Below are 20,161 nucleotides of genomic sequence, written 5' to 3' on the forward strand. Positions count from 1 at the left end.
TGCACCGTTGCTAGTGCAGCATGCATGCTGGTGTGCAAAGTTTTAACTCGCCGTGTTCCTTTTCTATGGTGGCAATTGTTTGAACTACGTACACAGACACTTCTCGGTATCATATTAAACCCCGCGCGTACCCCCTCACCCCTGATCCGGTGATGTTAGTGAAACAAATTGGCTGTGACAGGCGGGTAGAATGAAGCGAAAGAAGGTTCCAAATTTGACGCACGAGCTCCAAAGGGCAACTAGAAAGGACGATCCAACGATCCGAGGGATGTAGTTTAGCATCTTAAAGCACTTAGCAAACGGGTATTAGCTTCGAGTTTGTTAGGTGAGAGCCACTTGGTTCGGAATACGGAAGCATCACTGGAAACTGTATCAGCTTAATGCATTCAACATGAAGTACATTTTGAATCATTTATTTGCAGCCATACTCTGTAATGAAAATTTGAAATATTTACAACAAAAACTACCACAAACATACAGGAGATAACCCCTAGCAGGCATTACAGAGCACACTATGGCACGATCCGCGCACGATGTAATTAGCCTGATTGTCGCTGATTTCTTTCCACTAACGTATGCTCCATTTTTATACTTGCTTGCAGATACGAAATTGCGGCCGATGAGCACCGGGTCGATCTGGCGTTCGAGGTCGCGAAGCGCTACCTCGGTCTTTGCACCGAGAGCCAGCGCGAGGACAGTGGCGGAGGCGGCGGATGCGATAGTGACGGGGGAAAGTGCGACGACGATAGCGGCATCGGTGGTGACACAAAGAAGCTCAGCAACCACGACGACCCGGAGAAAAGCTTGACCGGCTCGAACTCGGTCACCACCAACACCATCAACAACGAGAAGGACGAGTTCGTGCTGGACGTGCTGAACGATGACATGGTGGGGCAGATCCGGACCAAACTCTCGAGTAGGTGTGCTGTGCGTGAAACGGTGGAGTAGAAGAAGAAGCGGGGACAGTGGGCAGGGATAGCAAGGGAGCGACGAAAACGAGGGCGATTGTGAAAGATCAGCCCTCCTGCTCGGCTCGCTTGCTTTCTGCTCTCTCCACTGAATCCGATGCAATTCTACTAAATGGCTATTTCCATTCGATTACCATCAGTGCCATCGTCTAACCGTCGCCCTATGTTCTCTAACGCTTGTCGTTTCAGCTGGCAGCAAAGAGTTGTTCGAGGCTTCCATTACGGCCGTGCGGGCCTTCCTCGCCGGCGAACCATTCCGGGAATTTGAGGCTTCAATGTACTTCCACAGGTACGTATGCGATGGGACAGGAGGTTGAGAAGACGACCGGTCACCGAGCGGAGTGCCGCTCAAAGTGTGCCCCAGGACCCGGGACCTGTCTTGGCGTATTTCATTTCCACCGAAAGATATCATCATCCTTGTGCGCACTTCGATGTAATCAGTAGGCGCATTCTGCTCCAGTGGAGCTGTGATGTTTGAATTCGTCACGAATGGAGCAATGCTCAGCCGACAGACGGGAAAAGGGGGGTGGTTTGAAATTGTAAAATACCAAAGCCAATGCCAAGCAAAATACCTATACCGCAATCGTTTTGTTGAGCTGGAGATGAATGTTTGCTCGATTTTACCGGTCCGTCTGTCTTCCACCGGTACGGATGTATGGGGTACCGATGAAGACGCTGCTGAAAACATTACGACATGCCGGAAGACCCTGGGCAAGGGATTAAACCTGACCCACTAATGGCGGCAGCAGGGATGGTTGCACCGGATGGAACTATTCTTGCCGGTTGTGGTTTGCATTGCTCGAATTTCCCCAGTCTGCTGTACAACAAGGGACTGTGATTAGGGCTGGTTGCTTGCTGGCTGTATGGTCGATAATGACAGGCTTTTGGTCTCGAGTGTCCTCCTCAGCGTAGGCTAGCAGGATAATGTATGTCTTTGATGCTTTGCAGCGGTACAGAAGTGGTGCAGACAACCGGCTAAGGTAGTACTGGTGACGGGGTTTCATTCTGCGACAGGGTTTTAAACAACTCCTGTGCAACGAAGGATATCAAATTGGGCCTTTTTTTTAACGTGGTAAAGGCGTACATTTTCAAGGCTAGAATTTCGGAGAAAAGAATTCTAAAGACTCGGTTCAACAGCAACTTTTGTGCGTCAGGTGGAGCGTTTTCCCACACGCGCGCTGTCATGCTCAAAATCTCGACTGTCGTGGGGCGTTGTCGCCGTCGTGCGAATCGGTGACCTTCACAGGGGTGGGTAACGTTTCAACTTAAGCAGAAGAAAACATATAGAAGTATGTCTAAGTAGCTCAAACCTTTCATGAGAAGCTGGGGGGAGAAAAAATGGGCCGGGAAACCTGTGTTGATCGAAGCGTGCGCGAAGTGAAATTGAATTTTCCAATCTAAAAGCTGGCAATAATATATTTTTGAGTGAAAATAGCTTTTACCTCCTGACGGGGAAGCCTTTTCTTGTTCGTGGCGTTCGTGTCTCGATCCAAAGTCGAAATGCGAGGATGTAGCTGCGATTTGCCACGTGCAGCATATTTGCGCTGATGGACAGACCGAGGACGCGGGCGACGATTGTGCGTTATGGGCATATGGGCAGCGCCAGCTCTCATGTGGGGCATCGGTGCAGGGGGCCTTGGTCCTACTTTCAAGGCTGATCCTATTTCGCGAAGATTGTGACTGACTACCGCCATCTGACTGCTGTGGCGGCATTTGTGCCGTTTGTGTTAGTTGACACCGGTGGCAAGTGCCCATGGTGGTGTCCTGGCAGTAGCGGCTGTGTGCTTCTAGCACCTGATTCAGTGTTGTGCAGAAGGAAGTGATTGATGTGGTTTCGGATTCAATGTCTCCAGATGGAACATTCTGTCGCCGTGCCCCGCCGCAGCAGCCGAACGGAGACAATCTCGAGCTGCTTTTTGCACGGTGAAAGTGGGAAGTAACAATGCAAAATCGAGTTTACTTTTCCATTTTTCATGCCACATTAGCTTCTTGGTTGTCGTTTGACGCCGGTGTGCGATAGGCAGCGGAGCGCAACTGGGCACTCAATAAATTATAGCAAAGCGCGTGGCGAAAGACGAATTGTGAGGGCACTTGGAGTGGTTTGGAGAAGTGAATCTGTATGAGTCTCTGTTCCCCAGAATCCTTGGGCAATCGAGTTGGAAGTTTACAGTTATGACTGAAGGCAACGCTAATTGCTTTATTGAGGTGCCTTTGGGTCATGGATTTGGAATTTTCGATAGGTATGGTAAAAATGGTAGCAAGTAGAAAGCACTTCGTTCTTAGCATGAAGTCGGCATTGTGGAGAGAACTTCATAATTTAAATATAAAACGTAGCATTCGATCTCTGATAAAATATTTAATCTGATAAAGACGAGTCCAATTTCCGCTGATATTATTATTATAGTAGAATGAAACGAGGTTGTGCGTCCCGATCAATCGATCTATGTATTTAAATGCCAATTGACTTTAGCTGTAGAAAACACAGAAACATTGCTGGAGGAATAATTTTATTCCATGCTTTGCTTTGCTCGTGACTCAACGAGAACACACGACTGGAGAGTTTTGTATAGGCGAGTGTGATTCAATTGTCTCTGCCGTTCGAGTGTTTTAACTGGTACGTAGGTGTCCCCGAGCTATATCGTACGCCTTTCCAATTAGCACGAATTATCGGCCTCTCCTGGGGTGAACGTTGCGCCGATTGGACCAACGGCCGCTCTCGACGCTTAGACATGAATGTTTACGTATGTAATTGTCCGAGAAGCAGTCAGAACAGGGCCGCTCAGTGAGTCGGGTAGAACACACTTAACCTCCAGTGTCAGTGCGGCGTAATTTATGCAGCAGACTCTCGGCACTAACGGGCCACGAGATCCATTTAGTGATCGCTGGAATCTAGTACGGACCCGGGGGGCAACTGGTCGGAGTTTCGAGGTTCAATCGAGAGAGAGAGAGAGAAGGCTAATACGAGAGCCGCTCGATCACGCTCCTTCATTGCAGTTCATTCTTTTTTATGTAGATATGTTCATACACCGCTGGCCAGTGCTGGTGCGGACACCTTGCCCTGCCGAGTGACATTTTGGATGGATCAATGAAAACTAACTTTGTTGCTAAAATTGTGTTTGCTCATGGTTTGCACTCTTGCTCAATGGCAGCGAGGGCAAACATGACGTGGCTGTTCCTTTTTGTTGTTGAACTATTGCAACTATTTGTTGAAAGGGTGACCATTTGTTGGTGTATGTACCGGGAACCAGGACGTGTTCACATGTGCATACACTCGCTGTACGTGCTGTCAATCTTCCGTAGTAACGGGATAATTTATGATGGTGGCAAGCTTTTTGTTATTCCCGCAGACCCAGGTTCCGGCGGACGGATATTGGTGGAGGAAGCAACTGGCACAAGAGTAAAGCAGTGGTAGTAAAAGTGGGACAATTGAGAGAAGTTATTTATGGTTACAGTTGGTGGTGGCATGACTTGCACACGGGGACACTGTACCGATCCGGTGGGTGTGCACGTGGTTATTATTTGACTTGCATGAGTGTACTCTTCCATCTTATTGGATATGCTTCCGTTTATCATTCAAAATGTAGGGAACCATTTGCATAAGTAGATTACAATCGGACTGCGAAAAGCAATAACTACCAGCAAACGCATCTGACGGTGAAAAATGCTGCTGTAAAATGCTGTAGTAGAAATGAATTTATTAACGTTTCTTAAAGCAAGCCCGCAGTCCCATTGAACATACATTCGAACAGCAACGAAAATGGCCCCTTAGGCAACTATTTGTGCTTTCCTTGACTAGCAACTATTTGCCTGCGTGCTGTACAATATAAAACTTCTAACACGCTTGGTTGTTTCGTTGAAGGCTTCATCCATCAGTTACGTAACGCTAAAATTGAAATGTTTGGCTATCTCTCCCTAATGTAACACAAATGTAAAGGGGGAAGAAAAGCCTCATATGGACCGTGGGTTCAAGCCTTATACGAATCGTCCCTCCATTAGCAAGGACTGACTATTTGGCTGTGTGGTATTAAGTCTCGAAAGCGTTTATAGGCCGGCATGTACGCGGGCCGTTATGAACCATCAAGAAGAATCATGTTAAAGTATTAATTTTGTGATGAGCACTGATTTTACAACAATTAACTGACAGAAGGCTGAAGACGGAAGAAATGAAGGCGGAAGTACTGAAGACTGAAGTACTGAAGACCGAAGAACTGAAGATGGAAGAACTGAAGTCTGAAGACTTAAGGTGTAACGCTGAAGATGCTTCCTAAGCAACCATCTAATGCAGATTGACTTTATTATAGTCATAATCCGTTTGAATAATTTGACACTATGGCCGTGTCAGAGGTCAAATTTGCCGGATTCTACAAGCTGGAATTTGGCATTACGTTTAGTTCCTTTAGTCCCAAAGCTCCCCTTTCCCTCATGTCACAAATCGTAACGTCGTGACGAAAACCCTTCTCCCCTCCCTATCCGCGTTACGTTATTGATGAATGAAGCTTTAGGTATTGATAAATGTAGAACATTTACAGCCCACGATTTCGAGAAAGTGTGGAATGCGGACGACCGCTAGTGCAAACAATTGATTACAAAACTTTGAAGCAAACCAACAACCATTCTCTTCTCCTTCACACAATATCATCATCCCCCCTTCTACAGACGGAGGATGAAGCGTTGATGAAATGAGCGATGAAACGATTCCAGCGAATGGAATGTAATATCAAATTCCACCGCGCGGCCGGCAACACCAGCGCGCGGAAAGGCTTTTAATGTCCTCTCAGTGTCGTTTGGAGTCTGCTTTTCTTTCCCTCCGTCGCCTGTGCGCTCAAACAGTTCTTGACTTTCGCCACCGACCGGCACCGTACGGTAGGGACGACACCAGTGTTGTTTGAAAATCGGGGAAAGATGGTTTGATTGGATGGGTGGTGGAGGTTGGCTGGTGGTGGAGTAGATGGTACATAATAATATTTCCTTTTAGTGCCATTACCTCGTTTTTCTGTCTCCAGTTGTCGACTTGCGTTCCGTTTGTTCAAACGCTGCACCTCTCGCGTCCGGGGTGTTGCCTTCCCGGAAGAAAAGCATTTTCTAAGCAATCTTCCGCATCTCGGAAAGAAAGTTTCCACTTTCCACTGGACGCTGCTAAAAACATCTCGAATAAGCAAAGGCAGGAGGAAAAAAACACACACACACACACTAACGCTTATTCTGTGGATCGATATGGATTTCTTCGTCTTCCAGGAGGAAAGGTATCGTTGCAAGTCACTGGCTTTCCTTCGACTCTACTGGTTGGCTTCACCATTATAGCCAATGTACTCCTATGCTTTTGCAGCGGTTGTGACCGCGACACTGGTAGGTGGTAGTGATGGCAGCATTTCATGTCACGTGGAAATGGGATTGCCTTTTGCGCTGCTCCAGAAATGCAGCTGCGAGGGAAAGGAAAGCGAGCAAGTTGCATCGCGCTTCCCTGTTTGCTGTTACCCTGCGTTGGTGTACTCTCTCTCTATTTCTCTCCCTTTCTCTTCGGGGTGTGTACGGATGCGTTACGAGGACAAAAAGTCCCTGGGACGATCGGGGTGGAGCGCGTTTGTGTGTAGGAAAGCAATCGAGCGATGGTAACTTTTATCCACTGTCATTAGTAGCTACCCACAGCACAGGGGTTTGAGACTCTTAGCGAAGGTTTTCAGTTTGGTGAGTAATTAAACGACACTGTTACGCACTCAGAATGGGGCGAACAGTTTGTTGAGAAGTTTGCGCTCGGTTAGTCATTATTGGCTGGACTCATTAGAGGTTCGATTTACTACTTGCGCTACAAAGCTTCTGCCTTTCGGTCAGTCGACGCTTAATGCACTTGCAGGGCACTCGACGCCAATGGGTATGGTGGATTAAAACTGAAACTGCCACTAATGAGAAACTCATTCGGCATTATACTCCATCAACTAGTTGTATGATACTAACATTACCATGGCAATTTGCAAGTTGAGACGTTGAAATTGCGTTTTGTTTGTGTAGTTTAGTTTATGTTCTGTTTAATGATCTACTTTCGATATTACAACTTCAAACGTTTAGTATCATATCTTTGCTGTTCTTTGTTTAGTGCACTTGTTGTATCACCCAGCTGGAATCGAGCTTAAATTTTACGTTCATAAATAACGCGAAGTATCTTTTATATTATCGTTGTGTAAACCCTAACGTAAGGATCTTTTGCATGTTTCTTTTATAAATTTTCTTATTTTATGATGTGAGAGGTTATTTCACGGTTCGGTAAGGGAATACAGTTTCCTGAATTTTTCCAAACTTTACCGCTCTTGGAATGAGACCTACCAACCCCATTTCGTGTAGGACCTGCAACTTATATATCTATATATATGTTTATTTTTTGTTTTTGTTGATTTGACCAGTTGTAGTTGTTTGAATGGAATTTAATACTATTTTTAACGGCATTTCGGTTGTTGAACGGAGCACACATATGTCGTGAAATTTAGGTTTGTTATGAAGATTTACAGTTGCATTAGACCGACTAGAACGAATGTCATTTTACGTAAAACAAAACAGGTATAATACATGATTAGCCCTTTTCCAGTGATTACAAAGACTACAGGCAGGATTACAGAACAATGTTTTTATTGCACAACATTTATATAAATTTGGAAATGATTTGTTAGCATAATATGTTATGCCTTTTTTCACATTTCAATTTTCCCAAGAATTTTCGTTGCTTTGATATATCCAATCGACGACGCACTCTGGCCAGGAAAGTGGGTCATCGCTGTACTATATATCAAAGCTTCGCCCGTTTATCCGACCCGTACGAAGCTATCTGCAAAGGAAATCAGTAAAACCTTCCCGTAATTAGATGCAATTCAGCACCCCGTACTTTATGATGCTCATTATTTAGCCAATTTGTGATAAAACAACTCTCCGTCCAAGTTCCCCGAATAGCGGGAAAGCTGCACTGTTCCTTTCCCTTGCTATTGCAGAGGGGTGCGCGCGATGCAAACATAAAATCAATAAAGACGTAAACTTTGACGGATGACTTCCGGTCTTTTGGCGTTTCTCTCTGTGCTTCTCGGTGTGTGCCTGTCGTCGTGTTTGGCGTTTCATCGCCACTCAGTCTGGCGCAGGGTAAGAAGAGCTGGCAAATGTTTCCCGACAGAGTTGCCAATCTCCGCACTGCCTGCCTGGTTGCATTTGCGAGCAAACAAGAGCCGCGCCACTACTCCCCTTTCGTTCGCTTCTCACTTCCCGTGCAATGTTTGTCAGCTATTAAACATACACCCTAGCAAAACATACATCATCCATGAATTAATGATGTTTGCCGTTTTTCCATCCCTCGCAAATACACTCACACAATTCCACACATACTCAGACACATACTCAGAGTGTAAGCTTTGCGTTGGGATAGTCGCGGGAAAGGCTTTCTCTGTCCCGCGGGCGCATAGCACTACAAGCCGTTCCCAATGCTCCGCGCAGAGGGGTGGCCCGGAATTGAATCGTTCGTTCGCATGCAGCACACCAGAAACGAGTCCTTGGCGTTCTCGTACACTGTGCGAGTAAATCACTTGTCAACTCTGGAGGGTAGGATCTCTTCGCTGGTCTAATTCAATTATTTCTCGATTACACGTATCGTGTTTGTTTGCCAATGTTGTCCTGCCCGACTAGCTACGTTTGGTTTCGACAAGCTCTTATTTTCTCTCTCTCCTTGCTCCCTCTCTCTCTATCTCTGCCTGTTTTTCTTCGGGATCCAATCCCTGATCATGTGTTCGCTTTGCTCGCATGTGTTTGTACTGCGCTGCTGAACGGCGTATGGGGAAACATAACTCGTTCGCCGGACTTGTGAGCTTTCAGTGGAATGGAATTGGAGGTCGAGGAAACGTTTTCAGAGAAAACTTTTACGACATTTACATCTCCATCGGCGTTGGTCGATAGCAAACTTGCATGTATCTGGTTGGACGGGAGACGCAACTGTATCAATAATGTATCCCACCAAACTGTTGGAATGCTGCATCACAACGGCCAGCCTTAGCACGAACTCTCCGATATGTTGTATGTTGTATGTGGTATGTTTAATTTTCTAAGAATTCCTTATGAATATGAGCAACGTACGTACCGGCTCTGTCCTATGTTTGTGATAACCAAAGCGCTTCGGCCCCTGGAAAGCAAATGGAAGAGACGATGCAATTTTGGGTGTTCACTGTCCATGAGCAGAGGGATCTGTTTCGCTTCGGTGCTTGCGGTGGTAGTGGTCTCCATAGATAGACGCGTCATCCGACCGGCATTCGGTTCACATTTACCCGGGTAATCGTGCCGAATTGATGCTGGGACCTGGGACCGACGACGGAAACGCCTGAAGCGTAGAGCGCGCTTCGGTCGTTTGCTGATAAGCCCATCGTTTGTCACCCCGTTTTGGATGGTTGGAACGCAACGACACACGGCTAAGGCTATAGATGGCCTGCCGGAGCAGAAGACAGTTCCGTTCGACTTCGGCTTCAGCCATGATTGATACGCATGGTTAGTGAAGGGAATGGGAACCGTAATATGAAGTAAAACAACGACCACGTACGATTAGTTTTATGGGATTTTTTTTGTTTATGTGTTTCCGCGGTTCTGCCGGCACAAGCTCACCCAGTCTCGGCAGTGATGATGGAATGTTGTTGAATCTCTCTTCCTGATTGTGAGCATTGTCTGAGCAATAGACTCCTTTGTAGTTGCGTTTCTTCTTCTTTTGGCTCAACAACCGTTGTCGGTCAAGGCCTGCCTGTACCACTTGTGTAGTGTTGAGTTTCATGAATCTTTTGTTGAGATTCATTCATATGAATGTGATGAGTGATTCGAATCTCGAGTCAAATCTTCAAAGATTCATGAATCTCTAAAGATTTACGTATCTTCAAAGATTCATGAATTTGTAATTTGCCCGTTGTCAGTTCAACTGCGTTGTACTTTCCAAGAAGTCTCAAAAGCCTGTATAGGCTGGCATGACCACGCAGATTTTTACGCCAAAAAGAAGAATAACAAAAAGCTCAAGGTTTATAAATTTTAGAGATGTATGAATCTTTCCAATCGGGATTCAGATTCATTGAATCATTCCAAAGATTCATTCAGATTCATGAATCTGGATCTAAATTACCCAACACTACACTACACTTGTGGGGCTGGCTTTCAGTGACTTTTGGATTACCCCTATAGCAGGATAGTCAGCCCTACGTACGACGGCACGGTCTATTAGGGGCTTGAATCCATGACGGGCATGTTGTTAAGTCCTATGACTACGACTATACCACGAGACGGGCTGTGGTTGCGTTTATGAAGGTTAACATAAACATGAACAAATATTGTAAGTAATAACGTAAATAATGGTAAAATTAATGTTTAAATTAGACCATAACTCGATGCTGCAAGGGTGCTTCATATGGCTAAATCAATCATATTGTATTAACTTGTCAAATTCAGACTGTTTATAATATCAGAAAGGGTTGACTAGCATTCAATTGAAATTATTTTAAAAAGAGACGTACAAAATGTACAAAAGTTTTTAAATATTAGCATTAAAAAAAAAAACAGTGCAAAGGATCATGCTCACCTGAATATTAAGAGCAAAAAATCCTCGTATTCTTAAAAATAGACAAAATTGGACAGCTCAAGTCAACGAATACATCAATCCTGTTCCTGTCGTCACTAATATATCGATCCTTGCTCTAAGCGTGGGCAGATGTTGGTTATAAAAATAATCACTCCAATTCGTAGGCGGTACTCTATTTCGCACCTGAAATCGTGTGTGTTACTGTTGTCTATTCCACTGCTCACTACAGTTTTCTTGATTTAATTCACCACGACTAAGAAAACGTGTGCGTAGTGTTTGGCTTTTTGTGCTGTTTCTTGGACGATTTGCTGGAAAAAAGAAAGGAAAGGAATGCAACAGCGCGAAGCATTTTCGTTTCGGGCGTGTGCTGCGGCCTTTGGGACGCCGGCGTTAAGCTTCTGGAAGATCGAGAGGATTGCACTTACCGTAACACAAACACACACACATACACACATGGTAGGCTATTTTTACGTCCCTTAAGATCATACCACCACATCGAGAGGGATTGTGTTCGGTTTTATATTGTCCTGACAGCAACCCACAACGATTGGCAGAAGCAAGAAATGTCTAAAAGAGTGCGCTTGAGTGATAAAAAAAAAAACCGGCACACCGCTGGGAAAGAGTTTGATGGAAAGCCGTCTTAGCACCATCGCTCGTTGATAGGATTCCAAGCTGGCAGGGAATCGGGCACTTACCACCATCTTGTTGTTTTACTCTGCGAGTTTTACAGCATGCTGGTGGCTGGCCCCCATCACAATCTTGCATGATCCGAGTTAAAGTTTGCACTTTCCATTGTGTGGTGTTTCAGTGACTTTCTTTCGTGTGTTTTAAAGATCGTTTCTGCTTGATTATGAACCCTGGGGCGTATTAATTTGTTTGTTTGTTTGTTTGTTTCGGGATGCGTTTTTTTTGCGCGCGTACCTTCAACCATTTTTTTTCACGATGTTCCTTTTTGTTTTCTTTTTCCATTACAGATATCTTCAGTGGAAGTGGCTCGAAGCTCAGCCGATTACTTACAAAACTTTCCGCATGTACCGCGTCCTCGGAAAGGGTGGCTTCGGCGAAGTCTGCGCATGTCAGGTAGGTGTCGCTGGAAGCAGAAAGTTTGAGCGAGCGGCTGTGCTGGTCTCGCTAGCATCCACACAAATGGTTTCGCTGTTTTCTGTTTTTCTTCTCGATTTGCGAAACGAATCGTTTGCGAAAAGCGGTTGAGAGTGTTTCGAAGCAACTGGAACGAAATTGTCGAAATAACAGAGAAAACAGACAGCGGGCGAGTTGTTGCTATTGAAAAGGCATTCCGGTTGGGTGTTTCTTTATAAGTTTCAGGAGCATTGGGCAAATATCTTTCTGCTGAATCTTGGAACTGTGGTGGTGCAATTATGAAAAGAAAGGCAAACAAACGGGAGACAAATGAGTTCTCGTTTATGTGGTCGAAGATTGTACTTCTTAGAAAATATGCAGAAAATACCAAAGCTTGGTGAAAGTTTGTTCCTACGGATAGGAACACCAAAATGTAAAACAGTTTCACAAAATAATTTGAATAGAATAACGCATGGCAACATTTAAACGCCTAATCAAGTTTCTGATTATTCGCGAGTGTTTATTAATTTAAGTAAATATTGTTTAAAAACGTAATAACTGGAATTGGAAAAATGCACTATTCATGTTGCGCAAATTGAAGCATTCTTTTCTCCCTAGGGTGATTTTTTGTTTGTATGCTGGGGTGCATAATTAAAGTGGATGCAAATAAGGGCGGACGATTGGATACTCCATCGCATTTGTTGCAATTATGCCCCTGTCTCTTTCCCCCCTGCTCACCGTAGTCGCCGCTCGCGGGGATGCACGTCCCATCACCATCATCACCGTGACCGGGTATCGATTTTCTTAAAGCTTTGGTGTGTGTATGTGTGCTGTGTGTTAATCCGGCCAAACGAGCGTGCATTCGGTTTCGTCTTGCTGTGTGCTCATTCTCTCCCTTTCTCTATTTCTCTCGGTTACGGGGGTAGCATGCACGGTTTCGGGCGAAGCAACCGGAAAAAAGCGGTGGCTTATGATGAAACGACTTCCAAGGAAGAAGGCTAGAATTTTCCAATCTTCCTAACGATTTCTTTAGATGCGAGCACGTCCCGTTGCGTTTCCAGAAGGCTGCGAAAAAGACCACAAGTTCCAAGGGATCGTGGTTTTATTTTAGCAACATGCCTCTCCCCATCTCCAGCGACTGTCGTGATTTTATCAAGCAAAGAATCAGCAGAGTAGCAACACTACCCAGGCTGTCCACTTGGGCGTTGTGGGGATAGCGCCGGGGCGAGCTTAACGGAGATGCGGGCGCGAATCGGACGACATGTAGTCTCTTTTTGGGTTGTTTTATTTTCCATTCCGTTCGTCTTGCTTTTGGCTCTTTCCGCACGTTTTCAGCAGTTGACCGGCCATCAAGGAAACAAAAAATAGCAAGAAAAGAAATGGCCTCGAGGGAGCACTTTCATGATACATTGTTGTTTTTTTATTGTTTGCTTCACTAGACCAAAGCGAGCATACTAACGATGTAGCGAGAATACCATTCCCAACACTTGGAAAGGATTGTCCTGCAAATGAACAGGCGGGATAAGGCGGTAAATAAGTGTGATTGCTATTAATATTGATTAGGAGCCGCGAAAATAGCGCCCTCGGCACGATCTCTGTCCCCGTCGTGATCGATAGTGATGCAATGTATTACACGCTGCAGCGTGTAAATTGTCTATCCTTTCGCCAATTTTCTCCGCTTTTCCCTGTCGAATGATGACAGCGTCGGAATGCACAAGAGAATACCCGGGGCAGGGTGTGGTGTACCTTTTGCTTTGATTTTCAATCAAACGTATCGAGCATCGTGTCGTCCATCGGAAACATCGGAAGAATCTCTCGACCGGATGGTTTCTTGGCGCTTGGCCGGGAAAGATGCTGTAGAGCAGTGGCAGTAGAATGCAAGTAATTGGTATGCAGAAAGGAAGCGGAGAAAAGAGTTCAGCATACTGTGAAGCTGCCGGTCCAAGAAAACAAGTTTCTTCCTCCTGGCTTGACTATCCACTGCTTGGGGCCCGGGCTAATGTACCAATGTTGGTTTGCACACGGTCGGATTCCGTTTCTGATTGGGTCTTTCGATAGGGAGCGGGCAGTTGGCACAACACCGTGTCTGAAGGGGGATGAAAAGGGATCTGAATCGCATGATATAGTTGGTCGTTGTACAATCTCGTCCTCGCTGGCTGGCTGGAATGCTTAAGGATTGGCGTGGTGCTGGAAATGCAAGCTCCGTGCCAGCTAGCAACGCTTCACCGCGTTCTGGCCGGGGGATATAGCGTAGACAAAGCTACTTTAGGTACATGGATTTATGTTGGGTTTTTGCTCGCCGTGTTTGAAACTGTTTGTAATTCAGATTTAAATCGAGATGTTGTCGCAAATGCAAACAAAGTGAGCACAATTCGAAAGGAAGAAGCAGCAAAGGCGAAAACGACCGGAATATGGTTGTGCTCTCGTGTTTTGGTTGTTTCAACGGGGCGGTGCAAGCAACGAGAACAGCAAATGGAACGTTTTTGCACAATGAATAATTCATGGCGTTTCGAATGTACCTGCACTGCTAGATATCCTTCTGGAGGAAAGATAGCTTCAGTCCGATCTGGCACAAAAGGAATGACAGTAAAACTAATATAATTGTTATAAAGGGGGCATTTTGTTAGAGTTTATATAACGTTGCAGCTTTATTGAGATTTTACCCTTTAATTGTAAGGAAAACCCCAATTCAAGATGGAAATCAATTTATGATGGTTATATGGTCATAATAGTTGCTTGAAGTGTGTTTGATTAATTGAATTGAACACTTGCTCTTACTTAACTGATTCCACAGGCTGGAGGAGGCATATGATCATCGTGATTGGATGTTAATTGATTCAATCTCAAGAGCAAACGTTTAATTGCGCCCATTTGTTCGGTGCTTCGGTGCGGTTCCACAGTGCACCGAAACGAGACGATTGAGGATGGTTTTGCACGCTAACATTGCATTCAACGTTTTCTACTACTTATTTGCAGGTACGGGCCACTGGAAAGATGTATGCTTGCAAGAAGCTGGAGAAGAAGCGCATCAAAAAGCGAAAGGGTGAATCGATGGTGCTGATAGAAAAGCAAATTCTGCAGAAGATAAACTCTCGCTTCGTGGTGAACCTAGCGTACGCGTATGAGACGAAGGACGCCCTGTGTCTAGTGCTGACGATTATGAACGGTAAGGAAGAGCGACCCAATCTGGCGGCCATTTTCGAGCCCCACAACTAACGTGCCCTTTTCTCCCGCAATCATAGGCGGTGATCTGAAGTTTCACATCTACAACATGGGAGGCGAACCGGGCTTTGAACTGTCCCGTGCCCGGTTCTATGCGGCGGAGGTGGTCTGCGGGCTGGAACACCTACACCAGCAGGGCATTGTGTACCGAGATTGCAAGCCGGAAAACATTCTGCTAGACGACCATGGGCACGTGCGCATCTCGGACCTGGGACTGGCCGTCGAGATACCGGAGGGTGAGATGGTCAGGGGGAGAGTGGGTACAGTCGGTAAGTGAGCATTGTGGCGTGGTTGTGTGCTATTGAGTGATTAGTTTAAAATTTTGCTATTGTCTCGCTTTCCTTCACACACCCGCAGGATACATGGCACCGGAGGTGATTGACAACGAGAAGTACTCATTCTCGCCGGATTGGTTCAGCTTCGGCTGCTTGCTGTACGAGATGATCGAGGGACAGGCTCCGTTCCGTGCCCGCAAGGAGAAGGTGAAGCGAGAGGAAGTCGATCGGCGGGTGAAGGAGGACGCGGAAAAGTATTCGCACAAATTCAGTGATGACGCCAAATCGTTGTGCCAGCAGCTGCTCGTAAAAGCGGTCAAAAGCCGGCTCGGTTGCCGCAATGGGCGGCACGGTGCGCGCGAAGTGAAACTGAATCCATTCTTTAACAGTATTAACTGGAAACGGCTCGAAGCTGGACTAAATGATCCCCCGTTTGTGCCGGATGTAAGTGTTGTGAAGCGCGTGCGTTTAATAGCGGGTGAAGCAGTTCGCTGGAAAATGAAAATGGCGGCGCTGACTAACGGACTCTCTAACACTATTTCAGCCGCACGCCGTTTATGCCAAAGACGTACTGGATATTGAGCAATTTTCCACCGTGAAGGGTGTCAATCTGGACGCGACGGATGAGAATTTCTACACCAAGTTTAATACCGGCTCAGTGTCGATACCGTGGCAGGACGAGATGATCGAAACGGAGTGCTTCCGGGAACTGAACGTGTTCGGTGCGAACGAGTGCCCGACACCGGATCTGCTCGTCAACGCACCGCCGGTAGTGGAGAAGCCTGGTTGTTTTCCGTTTCGAAGAAAAGTAAGTACATGTGAGGGCTGATTACACGTTCTTGCTGTACCCTTGTCATTTGAGCCGCTTTTATCTTATCTGTACGATTGCTTGTCTTTTTGTTTACAGAAGAAGCAAACGCCCCGCGAAAAACCGGTTCCATTCAACGAGAAGCTGTTATCCTCTAGTCAAACAACGGTCAGCTGTAGCCAGGCGCCAAATGAGAGTTGATAGGTGTAATTGGATTGGGGGGGAAAATCGTGCATGCAGGACCAAACTGCGCGGCCACGGCGAGACTTGACAGTGTAAAGTGTCCATCCTGGAGATGGCAAGAGCTGGAAAAAACAACCTTTAGTAGCTAATAGTAGCAGCAAATAGCGTGCGCGGAAAGATGTGGAATGCTTTGTTCGCAATCGACATTGTATGCAAATTTTGCATATCCCTCACCGCAAGCTGACGCTCAATGGAAGGAACCGGGCTCGTATTGTGTGTTAAGCAAACAGGAAAAACATCATTTTGCGTGACTTAACATACTGCCGAGTGGTCAGGTTGAAACAGAACGCGTAAAAACAGGACATGAATCTTCTATGAATTATGGTCACACCATAAACCAACTCACTCAGTCAATGCTACACAATTACAAACGCACATGAACATTTTTTCTCATACGCACGAATAGTAGGTAATGAACAATGATAAGAGATTGCAAATATGAAACTAATCGACACGGAAACTTGTGCCCTCGATAACAAAGCTGGACGTATTTTATCGACCGTCGAAAAGAAGAGCCGAGCTAATGGACTAATTAGAATTTCATTGCCCTAAGTAGATACCCGTAAATGGTACAAATGTACAAGTTTGTACTTCTTCTCGTGGAAGTATATATAATAATGATGATGGTAGTAAAAAAATAAGTTTTACGACATGAGTTTTTTTTTATTCTGCCACTCCCATGTGGCCATCCGCTGGGAACACGCGTTCGAATGATAACACAGTGTCAAATGTTTATGTTTTTTTTTATTGTATCGAAAAGAAGTAGGAATTTGTTTATGTGACCGTAGAATACTACAACAAAACCGTGGGACAGACCGTGCTGCCTAGGTGTGTGTGAGAGAGAGTGTGTTTTTTAATTGAAAACATGACTGAGTTACAGCAACTGCATCTAGGCGGCACACCTATCTTTATGTTTATGTTAACTGCCAGGTGTACAACACAATCAGTGAATATGGACGAAAAATAAAGAAATCTTACCAAAGCTTGAATGGGTCCCCATATCCCGTCTTTCATCGTGCCGGTGTGAGATGCCGGCGCATGTACAGCGTAGAATGGACGTGCGCTTTGCTGACGAAATGTATCGCTGCTGTTTATCGATCGAGCTTTTTGTTGTTTCAAGTTGGTTGTGTGAAATAAGCCAACAACAACAAGAAAAAATCTACTTTGAAAATAGAAAAAGCGCATATTTCACACTCATTTGAAAAGAGGAGGGATTGTATCTCGTTTTTAATGATCGCTCCACAGAGAAATCCTGTCTGTGAAACAAAGCAAATGAGGTTTTGTGTTGCTATTCCTGGTTTTTTTTCCTATCATAATGCTCATGCATGCTTAGAATATTCAACGAACGCTGCACACCTAACTTAGCTTTTAGCGTCAGATTTACAGCTTATGTGTCTTGTTTTGTTTACAGACATTTAGTTTGTCTTTATGAGGCTTACACTTCGCGGTACCGTGTAATGATTGTCACTTAATTTTGCACCAATGAAATTGAAAAAGCCGTTAGTTGTTGCATTTCCATCGTAGAAGCAGGACGAAAGTGGGGGGAAGTAATTGAATGAAGAAACTCTTAATATTCGAATGGTTGAAAAGGTCACTTTTTAACAGTTTTCATACTCATGTACTAATCAATTATAAGATTAATAGAGAGAACCCTCCGTGGCTGGAAGAAGTTGAGGAACAGGGAGGAAATTGAATAACTCTATCGCACGCATACTATCCATTATATAGAAACACAACAAGAACAAAAACAACAAAAACTCCTCCCTTTATATAGAAAACAAAAAAACGCACACACATATATATACACATACACACTTACACTCACTTTCTCTTACTCAAAAAAGCGAAATGAATCGTAGATGGAGGAGGACTCTCGAGCAAGGTCGGGATTTGTCAATCATACGGCATACATTATGAACAAACTTAAACCTAGTTACCGAAGCGTTACTGCTAAGTGTAAAGAACAAATCTGAAAAGGGGTACGAGAATGGCGAAAAGTGCAAAAGAAGGAAGGAGAGAAACAGATTAGAGAAAGAGAGAGAGAGAGAGAGAAAGAGAGAGAGAACAAAAAATATAATACTAAACATAAACAAGTAATGAGTGAAAGCAATCATTAACTAGGGCTGTTTTAGCTTTAATCAATGTGCGGCGGTAGGAGCGGGAATTGGTTAGCGTTTTACTGAATCTTTAAAGTATTGTGTTCAAAACATACGTAGTATCCAGTCGATAGTACGAAGCTAATGAGCGAGCGAACGCTGCGTGCTTTTGTTTGGTATTTTCTATTTTAAACTGTAAGCTGTACTGCGCCTCACAACGTTTAGACCTAAGTTTTATGCGAAAGCACAACTGCACACACGGGGGGCCACTCCTACCAGTGTGTTGTACTCGTTTTATTTAAAAGCTTAAACATTGAAAAGGCAATATCGAATACAGAAAAGCACAAATAATTCAGTTTTGTTTTTGTGATTGAGCCACCTATATACATATTGTGCTGCTGCAGTTTATGTATGTGTGCTTTTCTTGTAGCAGTTTGGACGCGTTTGTGCTTGTTTTTTTTTTCTTGTCGAGATATTTAGGGTTAAGTTGTTATGATTATATTAGAGAATTGAGAAGCCCCGAAGCTTATACACTCGTGTCTGTAAAAGACAAAGCGCTAGCGCAAACTATACATACATGTATGCATATATAAATAATTGTGGAGAATTAGAACAGTTCGTGTAACGCATCTTATCAAACTGTAGCACAAACTCCTCTCCTCTCCGATGTGTGTGTGTGTGTTTTTTTATCGTCCTGTATATAGTAGCGGTAGAGGAATGTACCGAAAGGTGAATGAAACAAGAGATAAACTTCCACCCCGTCTTGCGGTTGATTGTGTCCTGCAGTGAAGTGAAACAGACGGCTACAGACCCACGTTTTAAGTTGGAAGATTGATAGCATGTGTTTTAACATTTTCAGTGATGTTTAAACACGAGATGAAGAAAAGCTGCTGCAAAGGCAAACAAAGTTCCGGGGCGCGAAATCGAATTGGCTTTCGAGCTTTGAGTACACAGATTGCCAAATATTTACAATCTTCTGCGTGTGTTTGATACTCTCCAAATTTGACACTACATGGAAACAGTACAAGAACATTTGTGAACCACAAACACAAAACGATAACATTCGATGGCTACTAAATATTGGATCGCTGGGCGGGAATAGTCGTCCGCTGGTGCGAACGAAGTTGTAGGTAGTCGATGTGTAGCCAAAAATTGGCATTCTTCAAGCTCATTTAGTACGATCGCACAAAATTAATCGTGGAGGGAATGCATCTATGGATGGACGATGTGTGTAGTAAGGTATGCAAATGCTAGTTAGGAAGTGACAATTGGATTGTATTTGCTACACTAGTGCGTGTGTGTGTGTTTGTCCATTGTATCGAAAGAGTCAACCACACCAACCATAATAGAATTTCATCGATAAAAGTAATTAAGCAAAAAATCTCCCATGAGAACTATATATATATATATAAATTTTTACGTGTGTGTAATATCAGCAGAGGGTGGAATAAATTCCAAATTTTTTGAATAGAGACAGGGTGGGAAATAAATTACGGTGTGTCTAATGATTCGAGCCAGCTAGGATGCAACCTATGTGGCAAAGGCGTGGGCAAGAGGTCGGTCGCGGGAGGTTGGAAAAATGCATACAACTAAATAATAAATAGAGAAATTTAAATTAAATTCAGTTACGCAGTTGGGAATGTGAAATGTTATAAGTATGATGACTTTATTAAACTACATTCAAAATGGCATGTTGCTTTTTTTCATTTCTATGAGCTTGAACAGGTTTATACATTTTACTGGCAATTATCTAATTTAATTTTTATGAATTTGTGATGGTATATTTGTGTTTCAGTACTTCTGTTGTTAGTTATCATGTTGTTGATCTGTCCATCGGTTGTTCTATTTGTTCATTAATTCTTATACATACCACCTTATTTGTTCCTTATTTCATA

General features: G+C 44.3%; 1 protein-coding gene across 2 annotated transcripts in view; it reads left to right on the forward strand.

The window, feature by feature from the left end:
* Positions 1-19,890, forward strand: part of LOC120908350 (G protein-coupled receptor kinase 2) — a 58,380-nt gene extending 38,490 nt beyond the window's left edge. For both annotated transcript variants that reach the window (XM_040319265.1, XM_040319266.1), the window contains exons 6-13: positions 603-916; positions 1,158-1,257; positions 11,517-11,622; positions 14,599-14,788; positions 14,865-15,113; positions 15,202-15,563; positions 15,664-15,927; positions 16,027-19,890. In XM_040319265.1, coding sequence (XP_040175199.1) covers positions 603-916; positions 1,158-1,257; positions 11,517-11,622; positions 14,599-14,788; positions 14,865-15,113; positions 15,202-15,563; positions 15,664-15,927; positions 16,027-16,128 — 1,687 coding nt within the window. In that variant the 3' untranslated portion in view covers positions 16,129-19,890. The remainder of the gene's footprint in view (positions 1-602; positions 917-1,157; positions 1,258-11,516; positions 11,623-14,598; positions 14,789-14,864; positions 15,114-15,201; positions 15,564-15,663; positions 15,928-16,026) is intronic.
* The last annotated feature ends 271 nt before the right edge of the window (positions 19,891-20,161 follow it).

This window comes from Anopheles arabiensis, chromosome 2 (genome assembly GCF_016920715.1).
Source record: "Anopheles arabiensis isolate DONGOLA chromosome 2, AaraD3, whole genome shotgun sequence".
NCBI lineage: Eukaryota > Metazoa > Arthropoda > Insecta > Diptera > Culicidae > Anopheles > Anopheles arabiensis.